The sequence below is a fragment of the Sus scrofa genome, chromosome 4, assembly GCF_000003025.6.
Source record: "Sus scrofa isolate TJ Tabasco breed Duroc chromosome 4, Sscrofa11.1, whole genome shotgun sequence".
Classification (NCBI taxonomy): Eukaryota; Metazoa; Chordata; class Mammalia; order Artiodactyla; family Suidae; genus Sus; species Sus scrofa.
Genome location: NC_010446.5, coordinates 100,336,338 through 100,360,911, shown reverse-complemented (window position 1 = coordinate 100,360,911; position 24,574 = coordinate 100,336,338). Strand labels below are relative to the sequence as shown.

Here is a 24,574-nt window from a genome sequence, read left to right as displayed (position 1 = left end):
GGCAAAACCTCTCCAGCTCCTTCAGTAGTACTTTGAATAGCACATTTTAAAATCCTTTAACCATCTTGTCTTTCTTCTTTCAATGTACTCCAGTTTCACTTCTGGGTGACCAGTTTAGAGAAGAACAATTGTAAATTCCAAGACATCAGTTTTTTTAATGACGCTAGATACACTTAAGTTTTTTGGAAGCCCTATCATTCTGCTGATTCATATTGAGCCTACTATCCCCAACCCCAAAGTTTTTCCTCATGTTCTCCAAGCCAAATCTTTCTGAAAGAGGAAATAAAAGGGGAGAAAGTGAGAATTTGAGTGGTTCTCAATCTTCTACATTCTGGACTAGTCTTTAACCAGGTCTTAATTTTTGGCTGAAATCAATTCACAGCATTTCTATATTTAACTTTCTCTAACTACAATGAAAGAAGATTAAATTCTTTTGTTTCACAAATATATACCAGTTGTGTAAAATCTAAATGAGTGGATTCTGATCTGGGTGCACATTGGAATCTTCCAGGGAACATCTGCTCAACAACCTTATATCTGCTCCACCCTGAACTTATTAAATAACCACCAGTCAAAGCATGCCTTGTGGGAAATATTCTCATGAGATTCCACTATATGTCCATGGTTATAAATTACTACTTTATATCACTCAAAAATTAATTTTTGAGCATTAATTTTGTGCCAGGCAGTGTTACCATCATACATACTGTCTCAGCTATTTATAAGCAGAAACATAAACAGTTCAATATACCACTAAGGAATTAGGTAATCAGCTTGCATGGTTACTTACCTTTAAATACTTGAGTGGCCCAGCGTCCTTGGAGCTCTGAAATGGGCATAATGGCACCTAAGGGCTGGATCAAGCCAATGATTGCAAGAGTAGGCTTTTCTAGGTTAGGAGGGAAGACCATTTTATACAGGGATATCTTATTTTTGACCACTTTGACACAATCCTCAAGAAAAGGAAAGTCAAAGCTATAGCCTGTAGCAAAGATAACAGCATCAATGTCATCCTCCCTGGAGCCATCCTCAAATATGGCAGCTGTCTCTGTGAATTCCTTCACATTTGCTTTCACCTTCACCAGGCCTGAAATTATACGGTTTGGTAGATCATCATTTACGGTAGGATGCTGACTTAGAGCTCTGTGAATGATGATAAAAAAGGCGGGGGGGGGGGGAGAGAGAGAGAGCATTACCATGTATGTAAAATTCTACTTCGATTGAAGTGGTTAAACAATATGCCAATGGTCTTCGTTTTGGTCTACTCATGAAACTGGGAAAGGTCTAATGTACACCAGCTTGATACAGATAAGGGATCTCTGAGTAGAAGTTGCACCTTGATGGCAATAAAAGGGAAGGTGTTGGAGAAGTGAAGGAAGAATTTGTTTTGTTTTGTTTTGTTTTGTTTTTTGTCATTTAGGGCCGCACCTGTGGCATATGGAGGTTCCCAGGCTAGGGGTAAAAAAAAAAAAAAATCAGAGCTGTATCTGCCAGCCTACACCACAGCCACAGCAACACCAGGTCCAAGCTGCATCTTCAACCTACACCACAGCTCACGGCAATGCCGGATCCTTAACGCACTGAGCAAGGCCAGGAATCGAACCTGTGTCCTCATGGATGCTAGTCAGGTTCGTTTCCACTGAGCCACAACAGGGACTCCAGGAAGAATAGTTTTATTTAAAGAGTAGGTATATGGTTTCTCAAGGAATAGCAATATTCTCAGTGATATGATAAGGCCAGTGTCCAGTAGTTCTATCCATGTATCAAGAGGTCTTCAACCTAAATATAAGGCCGGCCACTATAAAACATAGGTAGAATGCTCTTTGACATAAATCACAGCAACATCTTGTTTGATCTACTTCCTAGAATAATGACAATAAAGACACAAATAAACCAATTGGACCTAATCAAACTCAAAAGCTTTTGTACAGCAAAGGAAACCATTTTAAAAAAAATGAAAAGACGACCCACAGAATGGGAGAAAATCTTTGCCAACAATGTAACAGACAAGGGCCTAATCTCCAAAATATACAAACAACTTATGCAGCTCAACAACAAAAAAAACAAATAACCCAATTGAAAAATGGGCAGAAGATCTAAATAGACATTTCTCCAAAGACGACATATGGATGGCCAACAGACATATGAAAAAATGTTCAATATCATTAATTATTAGAGAAATGCACAAGACTACAATGAGGTACCACCTCACACCAGTCAGAATGACCATCATTAACAAGTCAACAAATAACAAATGCTGCAGAGGGCGTGGAGAAAAATGTACCCTTCTCTACTGTTGCTGGGAATGTAAATTGGTACAACCACTATGGAAAACAGTATGGAGGCACCTCAGGAAACTAAATATAGAACTACCGTATGACCCAGCAGTTTCACTGCTGGGCATATATCCAGACAATACTTTCACTGAAAAAGACACATGCACCTCCAAGTTCATAGCAGCACTATTAACAATAGCCAAGACATGTAAAAACCTAAATGTCCATTGACAGATGAATGGATTAAGAAGATGTGGTACATATATACAATGTTACTCAGCCATAAAAATACAAACTAATGCCATTTGCAGGAACATGGATGGATCTAGAGACTCTCATACTAAGTGAAGTAAGCCAGAAAGAAAAAGACAAATACCATATGATATCACTTATTTGTGGAATCTAAACTATGGAACAGATGATCCTATCTAAAAATAACAAACAAGCAAGCAAACAAAAAACAGAAACAGATCATGGCCAAGAAGAGTAGACTTAGGGTTTGGGTAGGGGGAAGAGGAGGGAGTAGGATGGATGGGCATTTCGGGGGTTTCGGGGATGCAAACTGTTATATTTGGAATGGATGGGCAATGGGATCCTACTGTTCAGCACAGGGAAATGTGTGTGATTGGGTCACTTAGTTGTACAACAGAACTTGAGGAAACACTGTATATCAACTATACTTTAATAATAATAAAATTTTAAAAATTAAAAAAACAAAAGAAGTCTGCAGAACCGGACAATCAGCATTCAGTTGAGTCTCATTTCAAGTTCAGAGGCCCAAGAACAAGACTCAGACTATCATTTTCCAAACTATATAATAAATTACATAGTTATATCAGAGTTCCCATCACGGGTCAGTGGTTAATGAATCCGACTAGGAACCATGAGGTTGCCGGTTGGATCCCTGGCCTTGCTCAGTGGGTTAAGGATCTGGCATTGCCATGAGCTGTGGTGTAGGTTGCAGATGCCGCTTGGATCCTGTGTTGCTGTGGCTGTGGCATAGGCCAGCAGCTACAGCTCTGATTCGACCCCTTGCCTGGGAACCTCCATATGCCGCAGGAGTGGACCTAAAAAAAGGCAAAAAGACAAAAAATAAATAAATAAGAAATAAAAATAAATTACATAGTTATAGTAATTATAGTTATAAATTGATTTTGCATACATTAACTTATTTTAATCTCGCACAAACCAAGCAAAGGAGACAAGACAGGTCTCATTACCCAGGTTTTACAGATGAGGAAACTAAGGCCTAAAGAAGTTAAGTGGCTTGCTCAAGGTCATGAAGCCTAGGACTTTAGGATTTATATCAAAATGGTTTTCTGTGAAGTCCCTTGGGATCCTCTGGGCATGGTAAATAGTGTCTCCTAGAAATAACATAGCATAAGGGGGACCAAAAAAAAAGGCATATTTGTGGAGTCTTAGACCTTTCTAAAAAGCAATCTGAGTCCTTGGATCCTGTGTTGAAGGCTCTGAGAATCCTCAGCCTATCTTGTTCAGACAGAGCTGGTCTATTCTCAGGAACATGATATGTTTAAATAATTACTGGTTTGCAGCATTTAGTAATGCTTTGACTCAAAGCTTTAGGTACAGATTCTGCTCTCATTCCAACCTCATCATTTCATCTTTCTCCCCAAACTTCTTTTCCTCAAGAGTACCACCATCCACACTGTTGCTCTAGCCACAAAATTGTGGGTCTTACCTATGGTCACCAAGGCCATCCTTTTCCTCTTAACATCCCCAGAATAGTTTTATTTATTCTCTACTTCACCTGGACCATTACAATTGGCTTTAGGGCCTCCTGCTCCATCTCCCTTCGGTCAATCTTATACAGCAGTTTTGGAGTGATTGTCCAAAATCCATTTATTATTATGTCATAAAATCACTTGCTTAAAATCTTTCAGTGGCTCTGGACTGTCTTCATTCTAAGCTTTTGATTTACCATACCATGCAAAGGTTTTCATGTACCTGCCCAATGATCCTGGAGATGTACTCAGTCACTCTTCCATGTACTCAGTCACTCTTCCATCTCTGTTTATAGTCCAGCCAAACCAAACTGTGTGCCCATCTCAGAGCAGATTGTATTTTTTTTTGCTATTCCAAGACCCTGTGTTTATAATTAGAATGCTACTTTCTTACCCTACTTGTTTGACTATCTCCAATTGTTCCCTGAAGCCTCACTTTATTTTGTGATCACCAAAGTTAAGGATGCTATAGTTTCCATAAATTGGGTGAAATAAATGGCTGAAAGGTTGTTGGGGAACACACTCCCTAAGTGTCACCCCCACTGATTAATTTCAAAGGAAAAAATATCTTTACAAACGAGAAACCTGGGAGGTACCACCTAATCCAAGTGATTAAATTTAACATCATTAATATGCCATAAACTGCTATCATATGGCTCCTGATGTGATCCACCAAGAAGGCACAACATAACCTATGAGCATTTGCACCACAATGTTTAACCTAAATAGAATAAAGGCAGAACAACTGTGCAAGTCCAAATTTAGAGACTTTCTACCAAAAAAATGGCTTCAATTCCTTAAAAAAAGTCTCTGTCAAAAAAATGGAGCATTATTTCAGATTATGTGGTTAAAGAGATATGAAAACTAAATGCAACAGTGAAATATCTGACAGGGTCCTGAATTTAAAAATAAAAAGCCTACAAATATAATTGCAACAATTAGGGAAATTTTAAGATGCAGTATACTAGATAATGCTATTTTATCAAGGTTAAATTTACCAAGTGTGATAATTGTATTAGGTTTATGTAGAAGAATGCCCTTTTTCTTAGACAATATATGCTAAGGAGTGTAGAACAAAGTGATTTGTTGACCACAACTTATTCTCAAATGGTTCAGAAAAAATATGCATGAATGCATGTATGTGTATATGGACGCTATGTGTGTATGGATCTATCTATCTCCAGAGAGGGGGAGAGAGGGAAAGCAAATGTAATAAACTGTTAGTAACAGGTGAATCTAGGAGCTCCTTAGCAGCCTAACAGGTTAAGGACCTGGCTTTGTCACTGCTGTGGCTTTGGTTTGGTCCCTGGCCAGGCAACTTCTGCATGTCATGGATATGGCCAAAAAAATAGGTGAATCTAAGTAAAGTAGATATGAGAGTGCTCATTGTATTTACTATTTCATTTCATTTATGTATTTATTTTTGGCAGCACCCATGACATGCAGGACTTCTTGGGCCAGGGATTTAACCCACACCACAGCAATGACAATGCCAGATCCTTAACCCACTAGCCTACCAGGGAACTCTTGTATTTACTATTTTAGAGTGAGTAAATCTAAACTTTAAAACCGTTAGAAGTTGGAGGGGGACAAAACCACTTAAATTCAGCCTCTGGAAAAGCTATCACCGCCTACCTTCTTGGCTGTGTGAGGACCCCATCCTTCATACTCTTAGAGTCCTCTATGCATTTCTTTATCATATTATGCTCTCTCTTCTTGTTAGAGTATTTAATGTAAAGTCCAATTCTTGAGTCTATCGTTTATTACTTGTGTGATCTCAGACAAATAAGTTTCTCTAAGAGTCAATTTTTTATTCCCTTCCCCTCAGCTTATGGATTTCCCCAGCCAAGGTCAGATCCAAGCTGCAGCTGTGACGCTGGATCCTTTAACCCACTGTGCCAGGCCAGGGATGGAACCTGTGTCCCAGTGCTCCAGAGACTCTGCCAATCCCATTGTACCACAGCGGGAACTCCTCTAAGTGTCAATTTTTATATTCGCAAAATAGAAATAAAAATAGTAGCCACCTATGGGGCTATTATGGGGATCAAAAGAGATAATGCATGTAACTCCTTTAGCACTGTGCTTGTCTTATATTAAGTCCTCAAAAAGGTAAGGTGGTATTATTTGCATCAATATTACTATTAGGTCTTTAGTCTGTATTCTCATGCCACGATAATGCTTGGTTCATAACAGATGCTCAGTGTTTGTTGGATGAATGAACGAATGAATGAATGAAAAATATTAGTGTTTGCTCCCTACTAACATTTTGCTGCTGTTATTGGACATTCTGTAAAAGGAACTGGTATCTGGGGAAATGATAAAATGGTTAATGTGAAGGAGATTTATAGACTGAAAATTACAGACCAGTAGAACCTGGACTTCTTGGGGACAGGTAGAAATCTGATCTCAGATTCTGTGGATTTACTTAATGTACAGGTAGAGGTTGCTACTGTCCTTACTCTGCCTCGACCATTACTGGCCACCTCCCATCCTGGGAACATACCTGTGTTTAGGCTTCAGGCCAAACATTTCATGGTCGAACCTTTTATTCAGCTGTCTCTCCAAAGATATATTTGATATTGATTGACCACAGATATTCTTCATAAAATGATAAAATCGAGAAGAAAGCAACACATCAATAGGATATCCGTAGTCTCCTACACGATTGAGGATCCAAGCCCCTCTTCTGGTGCTGAGGAAAACCTGGGGCATGGGAAAAAAATTGTTTGTTTTTGCCATTCTCTGATTCATAATCCTTAAACAGGACACCATTTTCTTCAAGATGCAGTTCGAACTCATTAATTTGGCTTTTTACTCTCTGCCAATCTTTTTTTTTTCCCCTAATTCCCTGACATTTTCTTCTCAAACACTAAGCTTACAATGAAATTAGTGTATTCACAAGAATTTATCTTGCTCTGAGTCTCCACTGCATTTCTTTTGAATGTCATTATGCCTCCCTGAAAAGCCCCTATCCCCTTAATTCTCCAAAGTCCATTCATTTTTAAGATCCAGATCAAGTCTGCCTCCTCCATGAAGACACCACTGACCATTCTGGCTGATAATTCTCCATCATCTGAACTTCCATAGCACTTATCACCTGTCCAACCCACTGAAAATCATGGAACAGTAAAGTGAAAGCAACTGGAGGTCAGTTAATCCAAAACGCTCAGGCTTTTTTTTTGCCTTTGACACTGTTTGCATTATTACAAAACCTTGTATGTATCTGGAATTCCCGTTGTTGCTCAGCAGGTTAAGAACCTGACTAGTATGCATGACAATGCGGGTTCAATCCCTGGCCTTGCTCTGTGGGTTAAAGGATCTGGCTTGCTACAATAAGCAGTGTAGGTCACTTGGATGTGGCTCGGATGGCATTGCTGTGGCTGTGGTATAGGCCAGAGGCTATGGCTCTGATTTGACCCCTAGCTTAGGAACCTTCATATGCCATAGGTTTGGCCCTAAAAGACAAAAAATAACAAAAAAACCCCAAAGATATTTATCATTTCTATTGATATTTAACACTATGCATTCTTGTTTTTTGTCTTTCCAAATGTGTTTTCTCCAAGGTGGGAGGTACAGCATACTCAACTTTTAGTCTCCAACACATCATCATCATCATCACTTCTATTATTGAGAATTTTCACCTTAAGTCACTGTACTAGTTCCTTTATCTATATTTTTACATAATCAATACAACTACCTCTTGAGGCAGGTATTTTTCTGTTCATTTTATGCATTAGAGTCATGGAAAAGATGAATAACTTGCTTGAGGTTGAAATAGCAAAAATGACCTTGGGAACAAATGTTTTCGTGGGCAGTCTATATAACTTTTGTTACATAGGTATATGATTAATGTAAATGCTCAGAGACTCAATGAAAAAGTTCTCTGTGAATAAAATAGTGACATAGAGGATACGGATGAACCTATTTGCAGAACAGAAACAGACTCACAGACTTTAAAAACTTATGGTTATCATATGGAACGGGTGGTGGGGAGGGAGGGGTGGACTGAGTGTCTGGGATGGAAATGTCCTAAAATTGGATTGTGATGATGGTTGTACACATGTAAATAAAATAAAAATAAAATAAAATAAAATAGTGAGAATAATACATACATCACAAGGCTTTCTCAGACCCAGTCGCCTTATATCCACCCAGTCTCTCTGCTTTGTTCTTTGGGAATCCATGATTCTTCATTGCTTGTAAGGCCCAGCTCCTCTATAACTGCCATTTAACAAGCCAGTGATATTAAAGAAACCTCCTGCCTTGGGTCCCACCACATACCTTATTCATTCTTTTATCCTAACAACCACACACATTTTTACCCGTTCTTGTCTATACCTAGTTCCTAATAAATGCTTGTGGAATTAATTTGTGGGGTAACATATGAAATCAGTTTGGTGTTGACAGATGAGGATAGTACTGAGAATGTTACTGAATGGAGTTTCTGGGTAAAGGTCATTTAACAAATTTGCGGCATTAAACTTACATAAAGCAAAAGTGTGAAGAAGTACAGCTTCAAGTTACTGAAGCACAACCAGGCATTACCTGTTGCCAATAAAATTATGATTCAATAAAGACATGAATAACAAAACATATCAATGATATCTTTTTCTAGGAATTTGTAATGAAGACACTTTCTGCCCAGTTCAAAGTTTATGATACAGAACCCAAAACGACCCAAAAACCCTCAAGGTCATAGAAACTGCTTTTGAGCAAATGTCATTCTGTGTTACCTAACTGTATGCGAAGGATGGGGAGAGCGGCTCGCATGTGCTACAATGTGGATGCTTGTCATACTGATGTCCATGTTTCTTTGGAAGCATAAGACTGCTTCTTATTTCCATTTGGGGAGTAAAGAGGAAAATTCCCCCACCATCCTCTGAATGAAAAGCTTTCAATGACCCAGTATGCCTTCCTTCAGATGAGATCACAGTATTTCTACTGGCAACAGATGATCTACACTCTGAAGGAGGCATTTTAACAAGCTCTCCTAGCAATCACTTGGTCTTCTGCAAAGCCAGAGTCACACTCTGGAGAGAGAGCTGAGTGAGATGATGAGTACTGTGTTCGTGACCGAATGCCTTAGTGTGAGGCCAAAAGAATGATGGGAATCCAACTTGTAACCTTGGCTCCATCCTATCATCTGTCATAATGCTGCCAACTGAGGCAATGAAACCAAGCCCTACATTGGCTGCCGGCACGGATGTGCTATGGGCAGGTATCTATACACTGCCTTGGGTCCACCCACAGCTTCCTTGGTGAAGTAAAGTAGATAATTTACTAATTCAAACCTGCTTGGCTGTGTGGCTAATTTCCACAGCCAGGTCCCCTCCAGAATTCCCAATGCCAATTATAATGACTCTCTTTCCAGTGAAACTCTCTGGAGTCTTATAGTCTCGACTATGGAAGTATTGTCCTTTGAACTTTTCAATTCCTGCAAGAGAAGAGAAAATAATTATAGGGGGATGGTTTACCTGTATCATTTGTTAAATCATTCTTTATTATTTTTGTTGGCAGTGGGTAGAGTTTATGTACATAGTCTCCATACATTCTCCCTTCACTCACTCAGGTGCATGCGTGGCTTTCTGAATATTTTTGCCTGTTTCCTTTTCCACAGCCTCAGAGCAGAACCTTCTGATTTCCTTATCCTAAGTAGTCTGCTTAATTCAGGATCTGTTTGTAGTTTGGACTTGTGGACTCACAAATCCAAACTGCTTCAGGAAACCTCCATTCTCTTAGTCTTTTCATTCTCTTCATGTTTTTAATTGAAGTGTAGATAACTGATAGTATTGTATCTGTTTCCGATGTACAACATAGTAATTTGATATTTTTATAGATTATGCAACACACAAAGTTGTTATATTTTGATTAGATTCCTTGTGCTGTGCATTACCTCCCCGTGACTTGTTTATTTATAACTGGTAGTTTGTATCTCTTACTTCCCTTCACCTGTTTTGCCTATCCCCCACCCCCCCTTTCCCCCCTTTCATCTTCTATAAATATCTACTTCTATGTCAGTTGGAGAATATATGTTTTTATATACTCTAGAGTATGCATGGAGTGCTTTTTCTCCCCTCAAGGTGAAAATCCAAGCCAAAGATGGTAAACTCTTTCTTCAAGCTTTCTTTCTTTCTTCCTTCAAAACTCAATATTCCTGTTTGTTTCCTTGATTGCCAAAAAAAAAAAAGCCCTCATTCAACCTAAAGCGCACCCACCTTCTTTCTTTTGATCCTTAAGAAAACTACAGTCATTGTGAGACTCACTACAGACCTTTCTCTTTTCCTCCAGTCTCCCAGATTCCCATTATCTCTACCTCCCAAATAGCAATAATACAAGTTACCCTAGCATCTTTCAGGGGAATGTGCAGAATTAGGATAAGCCTTATTTCATCACAAGGTAGGAACCGTTCAGACCACAATCCCCCCATTCCTTGGGATCAGGTCACAGGCAAGGCTCAAGGGTCTTCCTTCCTGATAGGCCACTTACCAGGGAAGCTTTCCAAGGGTAAGTGAGCATTGGTGTGATGGCCAGTGCAAACCATAACTCCATCAAAGATGTTCACCTCCTTTTCCCCTTCAAATTCCGTGACCACCTCCCACTGGCCTGAAGTGGAGAAATCAGGCTGCTTCTTCACACTGCACACAGTAGTCTAAAAAGAAAAGGGGTAGCCACAGGGGCCTATAACTACAGTCTATACAGTGGCCATCTTCCCTGACGTGACTCCTTGCAGAGGGTTCTGCAAAGGGCTGATGCCACATAATAGGGCTCATGCAGGGATACTTGATTTTCATACTCCACAAATAAGAACTTTTTTGTTTGGGTCTATGGTCAGAGGGAGAAAACATTCATAAGGCAAGCTAAATTAAACCGGGTGGGCAGGCTAATGTCGCACTGTCTTCTGCTTCTGGAAAGTGCCAGTTACTCCTTCTCTTGGATCATACTGTAAAGCAATATGATACTTGAATAAAGTCTGGGCTTCTCTTGTGTTTCTAAGACACTCCTTGTACCAAATGCCTAGTCCTCCCTACATCCCAGACATCCTGAGACCCTCTAATGTCTTCTTACCTCAAGTCCTGTTCTCACTGTTTAGCCTTAAACTTGTGATTGAGCTATAGGGCTCTCCTTCCTCATCAAATAGTAGAACATTTCAGTGGCTCATATTTTATGTAAATGAACTTCCCTTTGACTCCCGTAAGTGCCCCTTTTACAATTAACCATAAAGAAAGAAGGTGTGAGATGGAATAGTCAGTGGTATAATTTTTGTTTTAAAAATTAATAATAAATGTGTGTTACTCTTCCCAGCCTAAGGAGACATTAAGAATGTGTTCCTATGGGCTTCTAGGGTTTATGACCATGTCTTGGGGGACCAATACAGACACCTCTCTCGTATACCCGAGGCATCCTGTACCATTCAGAGTTCCTCTCTGTCATGTTCTTACCTTTACACAGGCTGGTGCTTCTGCCTGGATCATCCTTATATTCTTTCTTCACATGGAGATACTCACTCTTCAAGATTTAGCTTGGTATTAACACTAAGGACACCTCCCTGGTGCCTGATGCCTCATGCCCTAATGGGTTAAGTATCTATCCTCTGAACTGCAATGTGTAGTAGCTCTCAGTTATGCCCATGTAAGTCTTATTAATTATGTTTACAATGAAATTTGTCTTCATTTTCCCTTACCTAAACTCTGGAATCATGGATTTTTTTGGTGTGGATCTTTACTGCTCAGTATGATATCAAACTTGTTCAATAAGTGTTTTAACAAGTGAAAAAAAGCACTACTAGGTTGTAAGTAACTGTCTCTGGACTTTATCACTGAATATTGCCATTTTATTTTTGTTGTTAAACAGAAAAAGGCATGATTTAGTAGAATGATCAGAATATAGAAGATTTGGTTTTACCTTTTGCCAGCTGTCAGAAATACCTTTTCTTTTATGGTCATGATTTTAAATGAAAGAAATATCCTGGAAGACTTTACAGCAGGAAGGAACCTTTGAAGTGATTTAGTATAATCACTTTGTTTTACAAGCAGGAATTATGACATCAAAGTTGATTAGTGGTCGAGCAAAGGCTAGAACTCAAGCATTTGTTCCCCAACTCAGTATTCTTTCTCCTCTACAACAGAGTTAACTTCTTTGCTTCCTCATAACTTTTCAATAACTACTTCACTGGGTTATTGTGATCGCATTAAAAAAATGCATTGTAAAGTTCTTCCGAAAGTATAAAAGGGCTAAGCAGTAGTAGACAAGTTGTGGAACCAGATGGTTTTAAAGTTCCCATACCCTCATTTGTTTTATTGCAAATAAATGATATAGAATGAAGGCAATGAAATGAAGTTGGCTTCCTAGACTTGCAGTCAAAATATATAGAGGGACCTTTCCATGAATATTTTTCAAATGCAGAGAAGACAGAGTAGAGTCTGTCTGAGTAGGTGAGATTCATGAATATATCAAACCACTTTACACATGAGCACTGGTAAGTGAAGCCACCAGTTTCTCATTTACAGGATAAACAACTTCAAACGCAGAGACACCCACAAGATTCCCTACCTTAAATCGAATATACTTTAGAAGGTCAAATTCTTTGGCATACATCTTGAAATACTCCAAGACCTTGGAGTTGTGCATGAAGTTGGGATAATGATCTGGGATGGGATAGTCACTGAAGCACATCATCTCCTTGGAAGTGTTGATGATCACTGATTTGTAAATACTGGCCCTTCCTTCTTCAGGTTCTACCTGCAATAAATAAAAAGCGTTCATAGCCACTTGAGCATTAAGGCCCTGGTATATAAACAGCTCATAAACATGAGGAAGAGTTTTCTGAAAGAAATGCCAATTTTAAAAAAGTTGTGCAGACTCACAGACTGACACACACACACACACCCCTTCACAAATCCCAGTATTTGTGCCCTTCTATAGTCGCTTCCCCATGAATCTGAGTTGTCTTTTTTACTTGCTTTGACCAGTCGCATGCAGTTGGGTTGATACTGCATGGCTTCTACAACTAAGTCAGTCATAAGTGGTCTTGCAGCTTCTGCCTGGGTGTCTTAGAAAGCTTGTTCTGGTGGAAGTGAGCAGCCATGTAAGAAGTCCAGCTACCCTGCAACCACCATTCTGTGAGGAAGCCACATGAAGAGAATGTTTGGGATAGAGAGATGTGCAACCAGCCCCAGAAGTGCTGGTTATTCCTGCTGACATTGTGAACATGTGAGCACAGAGGTCACAGCATGAGTTTCAGCTGTCACCTGACTGCAGTGACATAAGACTTCAAGAGAGAACTGCCCATCTGAGGAGTAATCTTTTAAGTAGTGTATATATTTCAAAGCCTAGAGAAGTTTCAAGGGTTTTCATATACTTTTCTCATTGTTCTGCAGGAAATACTGTATTACCTTATATTTTGTTCACAATGTGTTCCCATTTTATTCTTTCTTTTTCTTTTGCTTTTTACGGGTATACCTGTAGCATATGGAAGTTCCCAGGCTAGGGTTCAAATCAGAGCTGCAGCTGCCCCAGCCAGAGCAATGCCAGATTTGAGTCGAGTCTGTGACCTACAACATAGCTCATGGTAAAGCCAGATCCTTAACCCACAGAGTGAGGCCAGGGATTGAACCTACATCCTCATGGATACTAGTCTGGTTTGTTACTGCTGAGCCACAACAGGAACCCCCCCATTTTTTTTTTTAAATAATAAAAGACAGTTACTCAGTATTAACAAAAATGAGGTGAAATGAGATTTTATGCTGGAGAAAGTGTAAGTTAGTATAGTGATTTTTGGAGAGCAGTATGGCAAGTATATCAGAACCCTTGAAACAGCCCTTTACAGAAAGATTCAGCATTATAGACAAAGATTTATGTTACAGGATGTTAAGGATAACTTTATTTATAATATAAAAATGAAATAAGCTAAATGCCTGGGATATTGTGATTTGTAAGAAATATATATTGGTCATTCAGTTGAATATATTTCTCATATATATTTGGTCTTCCTCTACAGTTCCTGGCTCAGATGTTCCCAAACTCTTGTACTTTCCTCTGTGTTAAACATGTCTTTTGTTATGTAAAGGTGACTTTCAGAAAGCAGCTGAGGATGAGGAGTGTTTGCCAATGGAGCAAATCATTAGCCGGTTTAGAGGGTTGGAACTTTCAGTTGCCCACCCCCTGATGTCTGGGGAGGAGAGAGGGGCTGGAGGTTGAATCAGTAGCCAATGCCCAATGATTTACTCTGTCATGCCTGTGTAATGGAGCCTCTATAAAACCCAAAGGAATGGGGTTCAGGGAGTTTCCAGGTTAGTGAACCCAAGATATTAGAAGAGTGTGGTGTGCTGTAGAGGGCATGGAAGCTTCGTGCCCTTTTCCCTGTGCATCTCTTCCATTTGGCTATTCCTAAGTTATATCCGTTTATAACAAACCAGTAATCTAGTGGGTAAATGGGTTTCCTGAGTTTTGTGAGTCGCGCTAGCAAATTAATGGAAGCTAACAAGGGGGTCATAGGAACTTCTGATTTGTAGCCAGTTGGTCACAGTATAGGTAACAACACGGACTTGAGACTGACATTTGAAGTCCAAGGTCCAAGGAGGGGGTTACTGGAACCTCCAGTTTTTAGCTAGTCAGTAAGAATAACAAGTAATAACCTGGGCTTGTGACTGGTGTCTGAAGTGGCCCCCAGGGCTTGGTGTCTGAAGTGGCCCCCTGGGCTTGTGACTGGTGTCTGAAGTGGCCCCCAGGGGGCAGTCATGTAGAACTGAGCCCTCAATTTTGTGGAATCTAATACTGTCTCTGGAAGAATAAGCATCAGAAAAAAGAATGAGTTGAATTCATGGACACCCTTCTGGTGTCTGAGAACGGTTTGTTGGTATCAGCGGACCCCCTCTCTCGCCTACCTCCCTCATATTGGAACTAGTCTCAGAACCATTTAATGCCCAACAAAATACACTGTAATTTGAGAACCACTGCTCTAGATCCTTGCTACCTAAAGTAAGATCTGTAAACAGGCAGCAGGGGCATCACTTAGGAGATTGTTTAAAATGCAGAATCTCAGGCCCTACCCCAGACCTACTGAATCTGAACCTGCCTTTTGGCAAAATCCTCAGGTGATCCAGATGCACCTGAAAGCTGAGAAGCATTGCTCTAGCTGACATTAAACTGTAGTTCACTGTTCTTCCCCCATCCAGGTTAACTTATCTGCTTCCTCAAAAACTTTCTAACTACCTCATGGAGTTATCATAGTGATCACATAAAATAGTGTAAAATCTACCCAGACCATTATATTAGTCACCAATGATGACTTTTCAAACCTGTTAGATTTTTTACAACTTGTTTGATTATTGAAAATCACTTTAACCAATTTGGATTCCCCTCTTTCCTGTTTATTCCAGAAACAGAAACTTGGATGCTGAGTATTACTGAACATTAAATGACCACAGTGGAGGGCATTCATTGGCTTTGCCCAGTAATATTAGAGGTGATTTTCATCCCATTTTTATAGAAGAATCTTTCAGTCTCTGAATCCTGAATTGATCATTCCCATTTCTCTGCTCTATACTTCAAGATATTGTTCCCTTTGGGGGCTAATACTGTTTTTACAATCTCTTCATTGGTCTCCTTCTAACATATCCTACCTATTTCAACCAAAGTGTTCTTTTTAGGGTATGGTTTTCTCTGCCCTATATGAAGTTTTGGATGCTGCCCCATTTTCTATAGTTTATATTTGAGCTTAGGATTCAAAGACATCCATAATGTCTTATAATATATTCTTGATCTCACCAACTAGATTAAGCCCCTTGGCTTGTATTCATGATCTTTTCCATACCATATAAAATTACAAATAGCACTTAAAAGACATTTAATAGATATGTGTTGAATTGTATTGAGAAAGGCACATATAGAAAAAGGAAGTAAAGTTCATATAATGCATAACAACTAATGAAATACATCAAGATTTACTTCAAAAAGAGTTGAGCATGATTTTTTCTCTTATTCACAAAAACTTGTTAAAAGGAAAATTGCAAAATAATATAAAATCACATGCACAAATATATCCATTTTGTATTATTTGAAATAGCAATTAATTAGAAACCACTTAAAATGCCCTTCAAATAAGCAAATGGTTTAGTAAGTTATGGTGCCTCAATATGATGCAGAATTTGTCTTCTACATCACTCCTGAGGTATCTTGCTAAATTCCGAGATCCTGTCACCCCGCTGCTTAATGGCTTCTACCAATCCATTTGGAAAACCAAATTTCTTATTTTGAAACTCAGCATATTTCACAATCTATCCCAGTCTATCTTTTTAATGTTCATTTCATGCTCTCAACAATTAATCTCTAGCTCTGAGTCATTAAATCGTTCTTGAAACATTCTAGTTTCTTTACAATTTTTAGGGTTTTGTTTGTTTGTTTGTTTGTTTGTTTTAGGGCCCCGCCTACAGCATATGGAAGTTCCCAGGCTAGGTGTCAAATCAGAGCTATACTGTACCACAGCCACAGAAATGCCACATCGGAGCGGCATCTCGCACCTACACCACAGCTTATGGCAATGCCAGATCCTTAACCTACTGAGCAGGACAAGGGACCAAACCAGCCTCCCTGTGGATACTAGTTGGATTCATTAACCACTGAGCCACAACGGGAACGCCTAAACTGTTTTTAATTCAACTGCTTCTTCATTTGGAGAATTCCTATCTGTCATTCAAGGTCACATCAAATGTCACTTCTTCAGAGAAGATTTTCTTGTTCTCCCAGAGTAAGATGCACCATTCAACCTCCAAGCTGACAGAACTCTCTGCTAATGTTGCCATCAAGGCAACTTAAACACTTGATATTCTGCATTTCTTATTATGACTGTGAGGTATCCGAAAGTAGGATTTATATCTTATTTTTTGTATCTCGATTATCAACACAGTATATGATATATGGTAGATGCCTAATAAATGCTTTGAAATGAAATAAGGACTGAATTTAGAGACCCTTAAAACTATGATTTTAAAATCTGTGTAGTAACATTGAAAATGGCCTATGATATAACCTTAAGTAGAAAAAGTAATATTGCAAAATTAAATACACATTCTAATCACCAAATATATATTATGTATGCCTGAGGCAACCGTATACCGCAGTCTCCTTGTGTTAATATAATTCACATTGTATAATTTCTCCCCTGTTATGTGAGTATATTTTATTTTAAATTGGTAAACTTGAAAGTAAGGGAATTTCCGTCGTGGCTCAGTGGTTAACGAATCCGACTAGGAACCATGAGGTTGCGGGTTTGATCCCTGACCTTGCTCAGCGGCTTAAGGATCCAGCGTTGCTGTGAGCTGGGGTGTAGGTCGCAGATGTGGCTTGGATCCTGTGTTGTTGTGGCTGTGGCGTAGGCTGTCCACTACAGCTCCGATTAGACCCCTAGCCTGGGAACCTCCATATGCTGTGGGAGCGGCCCAAGAAATGGCAAAAAGACAAAAACAAAACAAAACAAAAAAAATCAACTTGAAAGTAGGAAAAATAAGCTGATTTATTTAGGAGGAAGGATTTTTTAAATTTTTGTAGAAAAATTATTTATACAATACTTTTATCATAAAAACCTTCAGCAAACTAGGAATAGAGGGAAACATCTTCAATTTGATAAAGGACATCTATAAAATACTTACAGCTAACATCATACTTAATAGTGAAAATACAAAAAATTTCCTCCTAAAATTAAGAACAAGGTAAGGATATCCTCTTTTACCACTTCTATTCAACATTGTACTAGAAATCCTAGCTAATGTAATCAGATAAGAAATGGAAATATAATTATACAGACTGAGAGGAAATAAATAAAATGATTTTTTATTCACAGATGACATGAATGTCTATGTAGAAAACCACAAAGAATTTCTTTTTTTTTTAAATCCTGAAACTACTAGCAGGGTTGAAGGCTATAAGGTTAATATATAATAGTTGAGTACTTGCCTATATACTAGAAATGAAAAATTCTATATTGAAGTTTTCAAAAAAATGCCAATTATAATACCCCTCAAATCAAATATTTAGGTAAAAAATTAACAAAATATGTTTGAGATTTATATGCAGACACTATAAAACACAGGTGAAGAAAATCAAATATGCAAATAAATGGAAAGATATTCTGTGCTTTTAAGTTGGAAGACTCAGTATTAAGATGTCACTTTCTCCAGTTTGATCTGTAGAGTCAATGTGATCCCAAACAATATCCCAGCTACCTATTTTGTAGATAATGACAAACGGATTCTAAAGTTTATGAGAAAAGACAAAAGGACTAGAATAGCCAACTTCATCCTCAAGTGTGGACTGTGCCTAGTGACTTTCTTCCAAAGAGTACAGAATGACAAGGAAGAAAAAAAGAGCAACTTTATAGTGGCAAACACTGACAAACACCATTTCAAGCCAGATCATCAAGGTTAATGGCAATGTGATTAGTTTAATACCGGGTAACACTGGCATGAGATGATGAGACTGGGACTTTTATCTCTAAAATCTTCCTCCCCAAAATTCACAACTCCAGTCTAACCATGATAAAAATATCAGACAAATTTCAATGGAAGGACAGTCTACAAAACACCTAACCAGTAATCCTCCAAACTGCCAAGGTCAACAAAAACAAGGAAAGTCTGAGAAACTGTCACAGCCACGAGGAGATATGACAACTAAATGTAAATGTAAGTGTAAAGTGGTCTTCCCGTATGGAACAGGAAATGAGCTTTAGGAGGAAAACTGATGAGTCAGTCTGAATAAGGCATGGACTTCAGTGAATAATAACGTATCAGTGTTGTTCATTAACTATGACAACTATATGATAGAATGTAAGGTAATAACAGAGGACGCTGGGCGTGGAGTACCCAGGAATTGTCTTCTCATATCCTCTTAATAATTCTGTAAATCTAACACTTCTAAAATTAAAAGCTTATTTAAACATGTTGTTTGTACATAAGCACATTTTTAAATTAAAATAAATTAATGAGTGGCAGGGTCATTTTGGAGCTAAGATGTTTGTGGGGACAGGGGGTATTATACACATTGCTAATTTCTGAAGTTGACTTCATTCTTTCAGCAGATATCTCTAAAGTCCCTTTGTAATTAAAAAAAAAAAAAACCATCATATTAAATGCTACAAAATACAAGTCTGTCCCTGTTTTCCAAAGGTTCAAAGTTTAGTACAAGGAGTAGAGAGCCATGCTTCCCAGAGCAGGTCTAAATGAATCACAGGTCTTACCCCTGGGAAAATACTCACATATTTGTTTCTTTTTCAAGTAACTAACACAACAAAGTGTTATTGTGTGTCAACAGAAACCTTCAAATCCTTCTAAGCACCTGATTGGATCCTGGGTAGGGTTTAATCACTGTCAACCACTGCTGTCTAAAAGACAGTGAAAACAGAGCAGTATTGAGGGGGAAAAGAAGCTTCTGCTCCTGCATTTTAGTATCTCTTGCCACTGGTGAATAAGCTGCCCTCTACAAATCTACCATGATTGTAGTTCCTGCCTAAGCACATAACTTATATCGAGCAGGAAGTTCATGTAAGAAAGGGAGAACAGGAGTTCCCGTCGTGGCGCAGTGGTTAACGAATCCGACTAGGAACCATGAGGTTGCGGGTTCGATCCCTGCCCTTGCTCAGTGGGTTAAGGATCTGGCGTTGCCATGAGCTGTGGTGTAGGTCGCAGACTCGGCTCGGATCCTGTGTTGCTGTGGCTCTGGCATAGGCTGGCAGCTACAGCTCCGATTAGACCCCTAGCCTGGGAACCTCCATATGCTGTGGGAGCGGCCCAAGAAATGGCAAAAAAAAAGACCAATAAATAAATAAATAAATAAATAAAGTATCTCTAAAAAAAAAAAAATCTAGAACAGGGGAACTATGTGAGGTAGTGTAAGTAGAGCTGAAGGAATTGGAGGCAGTAATCAGGGCAGAAAAAAGGAGAAAAAATGACTCCCCTGCAGTGGGAGGAGTGAGGAGAGTGGATCTCCTACTCCTTTGACAGACTCTCAGAATCCCACAGGACAGAAGCTCTCTAGGATTGTTGTTCTCAACGCTGCCCACACATTGGAATCATCAGGAGAACTCTAAAAAATACTAATGCCTGGTCCCTACTCCCAGAGATCCTGTTTTAATTGCTCCTTGTCTACTGTGTAGACATGGTTGAGATTGGCTGGTAAGAGGTAGCGTGCTGGCCCCAGAAGCCCAGGGCACCAGGGTTCATCCTGTCCACCTCAGAGTCCTTTCTCCACACATCCTTAGCTAAACCGCTCAATGTCTGAGGGCAGTGTCATGAGGTCATGCAGCTCTGAATCTCTACACCTCTCACTTAGTCTGAGGTCCAGAAATGTTTGTTCGATGAACTATTATTATTATTATGATTTGTCTTTTTAGGGCCGCACATGTGGCATATGGAGGTTCCCAGGGTAGGGGTCTAGTCAGAGCGGTAGCTGCCAGCCTATGCCACAGGCACAGCCACAGCAATGCCAAGTCCGAGCTGCATCTGGACCTACACCACAGCTCACAGCAACGCCAGATCCTTAACCCACCGAGCGAGGCCAGGGATCGAACCTGCAACCTCATGGTTCCCAGTCAGATTGGTTTCCACTGCACCATGATGGGAACTTGCAAAAAACTATTATTGACTTTGTTTTAAAGATGCAGTGTCATCCTTATTTATCACCTGGAAAAGCTGGAGTAAAACTGAAGGGCAAAGTTTCCTGTGTTGGCTGCACATTGGAAGTAATTAGGGGAGAGTTTATTGGCACTGAGGCCAGTAAAACCAGAATCTGGATGGACTGGTACCAGTATTTGTTAAAGTTCCTCAGGTGACTTTGCTGTGTCCACATAGCCACTGCTCTTTAGCTACCCTCTTTTAAGTGTTTTTGGCATCCATTCAGTGGCCTTTGGGGTGAGGGTGGGGTTCATATACTTAAGAATTTTTTTTTAAACCTATTTATCTGATGGTGTTTATTACTTAATTTTATATTTCAAGTTAACATTTATTAACTATCCCTCATTTTACATTACACTGTTTCTATATGGTATCTTTGTATTATAGCACTTCAGAACTTTACTACTAGAAATCAATTTACTACTAGTGGTCTGATCAGGAACATCACCATGACCTGGGTGCTTTTAGAAATATAGAATATTGGCACCACCCCAGATTAATGAATCAGAATGTACATTTTGGCAAAATCTCCAGTGATTCATATACGCATTAAAGTTTGAGAAGCTCTGCTTTAAATTTTATATTTTAAAAATTCAGATTGACTAAAGAATGTTAAAAATTATTTTCCAGCATTATTCTCATTAAATCCTCAGCATTTCATTAGGAATTTCTCATTTTAAGCTATTTCATTCATCAAGTAATATTGTAGCATGAAAATCAAAGTGATATGTCTCACATTAGTATCCCCTTTTCACCGTCAATCTGATCTAACATTAATGAGGAGCTGAAAGAGACAAAATGTATACTGAATCCCTGAGATCTGTTTCAAGAAAGGGAACATGGAAGCCCTGAGTTCCTAGTAGCTTACTGGCCCCTTGGCAGCAATGGTGGAATGTCAAAGTGCTTAGGATGATCTTATATATGAAACTCCCAATAACTTACAGAAAAGTTAGGGGGGTAGGATGGGGGAGAGCGGGACTCCAAATAACTGGCCAGGAGGTGGTACAGAAGCAGATCTCAGAAGAAATTCTTTTTTTTTTTTTTTTTTTTTTGGTCCTTTTAGGGCCGCATGTGAGGCATACGGAGGTTCCCAGGCTAGTGGTCTAATCAGAGCTGTAGCCGCTGGCCTACACCATAGCAACAGCAATGCCAGATCTGAGCAGTCACTAGAAATTCTTGAGTAAACCAGCATCAGCATGTAAACCATGCTTAATCTGCAATGAATGGGTGTTTATATTACCTCAGGCTCCACAACTGTGTAACTGTGGAATATGTGAAATGAAAGTCTCTCATTTCCACAATCATTCCAAGAAGCAACCCAAGACATTTTGCTTCTCAAGGATTCATTTATAAAATGTAAATATATTTCATACCTAATATATGCCAGGCATCACCTCTGGCTCTAGAAATATGGTTGAGTGTGTGTGTATGTGTGTATTTTAAAATATATTTAATATGGATATATGTTATATAATAATAGACACAGATGTGGTCTGTATTAGCAGAAGTCGGAGAATTATGATTAAATATAGCTTATTTATATTCAAGGAAGCAGTTTATAAGGTGTTGAAATTTTACCAAGAGTATTATCAGAAAAAACTCCAAACCGAGTCTTTAACAGAGAGCATGTTTAAGCAACTTTGGAGATAAAAGTAAGAAACCCAATAATCAGGTAGGATGGTAGACCTTCAACTGATTCTGTGCCTTCTGAGTAGTTGCCAAACCTGGCTAGAATGCTTACCAGAGATACCAAATGTAAGGGCCCATTCTAGGCTGACTGAATAATAACTGATTATTTGTGATGACATAATTATTCATTCACTTAACCCCCACAATAACTCTGTCACATGGGTCTCCTTGAAGATGACAATGCAGAAGTAGAGAGAGGGTTAATGATTTCCCCCAAGGTCACACTGCTGGCAGGTGCACACACAGGACGGTCTGTATCCAAAGCATCATTCTGTTTTTCACTCTCTGTAGGGTAGTTAATAAATTACCTGAGCTCCTCAACACTTTATTGTAAAACAGCTTTTGCGGAGATACTGCTGTGGAGCAATGGATCCCAATCGGTGGTGTCTTGGGAGCACTGGGACTTGGGTTCCATCCCCAGCCTGGCACAGTGGGTTGGGGATCCCAAGTTGCCGCAGCTGTGGCTTAGGCCACGACTGCAGCTGGGATCCGATCCCTGGCGGGAAAGTTCCACATGCCACGGGGCAGCCAAAAATTAAAAAAAAAGAAAAAGAAAAAGAAAAAAGGTATTTGTGTGAGATGATTTTGCCTGACTAATGTTCCAAGCACATTTAAGGTGGGTTAGGCTCAGCTCTGGTATTAGGTAGGTTTGGTGTATTAGATGCACTTACATCTTAGGATATTTTCAATTTACAGTGGGTTTATCATGATGTAAACTCACTGTAAATGAAGATCTATAAATGAAAAGATCTCTGTGACATTTTCTAGACATCAGTGAAGAAAAAAACAAATGATACCTGTGTCCCAATTTGCTGCCAGCCTAGGTAAAGAGGAAACTGCATAGAACCTAGGGTGATGGCTGCTAAGAAGAGGTCAACAGGTTGAAGTCTAGCAGGTTTAATCAAGCCTACCACATTTACTGATAGGAGATAAAATATCTTATGCACCTAGGAAGGATCCCAAGTCTTAAGGAACCAGGAGATTTACCTGAAACCTCCAGAGCCCTCCGATGTCATCGGTCCTTTCAAAGCAGATGGGCTCCAAGCCTTCTTCCAGGCAGCACTTGATAGACGTGAGCCCACTCGCTCCTGCCCCAATCACAGCAATTCTTTTCTTGGTCATGGTCTCCAGAGATCTTCACCGGCTGGATCAGTGTAACCTGTGGGAAGGAAAGGATGACAAAAGACAGAAAGCACACATCAGTGAACACCTTTCAAGGAAGACCATGGCCATGGCATCTAAATCAATGTTGTTGTAACAACAGGTGCCTTTGGGGAAGCCAGATTCCAGGGTCCTCTTAGCCACAGGAAATTACTGCACCTCGGTTGGAGGAGCCCTGTGTCTGAGAGCTGAGAGCTCTGCTGTGGTATCTGATCTCACTCAACTCACAGTCTTTCCTGTAACACAGGGAGATCCTTCAGCAGTGATCTGAGGCCTCTCTGCACTCTCTGCTATTTCCAAAGAAATATAAAGCAACAAAGCACAAACAGCAGCAACAGCCAATGGGGAGAGGCAGTTTCACTCCACCTCCTTTCGCCAGTGCCTCGCTCACTCAGCAGCATCCTCTTTCCTCTCAATGAGAATTAAACCTGCCTCAAACAGAAAATATTAACCCTACAATCTATTTTTTCAGCTGCAGTTGCTTGCACTTACAATTGCCTTCTGGCGACCAAGAGACGTCACTGTTGCCTGCCCTGCCCATTCACTTTTAACTTCCTGGTGTTTGCCTTAAAGGGACAAACTCCTGCTGGTGAAAGGAAACTGAACAGCCCCAAAGCAAGTCTTGCTCCAAAAGATCAAGTGGAGAACAACTGTCTTTCAGAAGATTTGTTAAAAACAGATCCTGGCCCCCTCGTCCACCTCTCCACCCAAACCCCCTACTCACAGCGCCACAAATTGGATCTTTGGTTCTGTGCTACTGGTAGAAATGTACTTAAAAATACCCATGCATCTCTCTTGAGATTTCAAAAAAATATAAACTTCTTGTTGTGTCCCTCCCCAAGATTTATTGTATTGGAAGGGACACCAAAGAACAAGAACACCAAAGAAATAGAAACACCTGTTTCTATTAAACCATGGTGTATTAGGTGTTGCAGAAGCTGAGTGACTTCTTTTGCGTTAATGAGTTGCTGGACCACAAGAAGCCAATCTGAATCTTAGGGAGGTCGTTGCAAGTCACCCAGAGATCCCAGAATTTGAGCTGAGT

At 39.6% G+C, this 24,574-nt stretch overlaps 2 protein-coding genes across 10 annotated transcripts in view; one reads left to right on the top strand and one right to left on the bottom strand.

The window, feature by feature from the left end:
- The window catches only part of FMO5 (flavin containing monooxygenase 5), a 35,976-nt gene extending 11,833 nt beyond the window's left edge, over nucleotides 1–24,143 (bottom strand). The window contains exons 1-7 of one of the 4 annotated variants that reach the window (XM_005653075.3): nucleotides 24,022–24,143; nucleotides 23,356–23,527; nucleotides 12,569–12,757; nucleotides 10,505–10,667; nucleotides 9,310–9,452; nucleotides 6,522–6,721; nucleotides 791–1,143 (exon numbers count right to left, since the gene is read on the bottom strand). In XM_005653075.3, the coding sequence (XP_005653132.1) occupies nucleotides 791–1,143; nucleotides 6,522–6,721; nucleotides 9,310–9,452; nucleotides 10,505–10,667; nucleotides 12,569–12,757; nucleotides 23,356–23,490 (1,183 nt within the window). In that variant the 5' untranslated portion in view covers nucleotides 23,491–23,527; nucleotides 24,022–24,143. Of the gene's footprint in view, nucleotides 1–790; nucleotides 1,144–6,521; nucleotides 6,722–9,309; nucleotides 9,453–10,504; nucleotides 10,668–12,568; nucleotides 12,758–23,355; nucleotides 23,528–23,688 lie in introns of all 4 variants that reach the window. The other 3 variants (XM_001928594.4, XM_005653074.3, XM_005653073.3) reach the window with 3 other exon arrangements.
- Nucleotides 1–24,574, top strand: part of CHD1L (chromodomain helicase DNA binding protein 1 like) — a 160,766-nt gene that overhangs the window by 64,817 nt on the left and 71,375 nt on the right. The gene's annotated exons all lie outside the window — the stretch shown is intronic.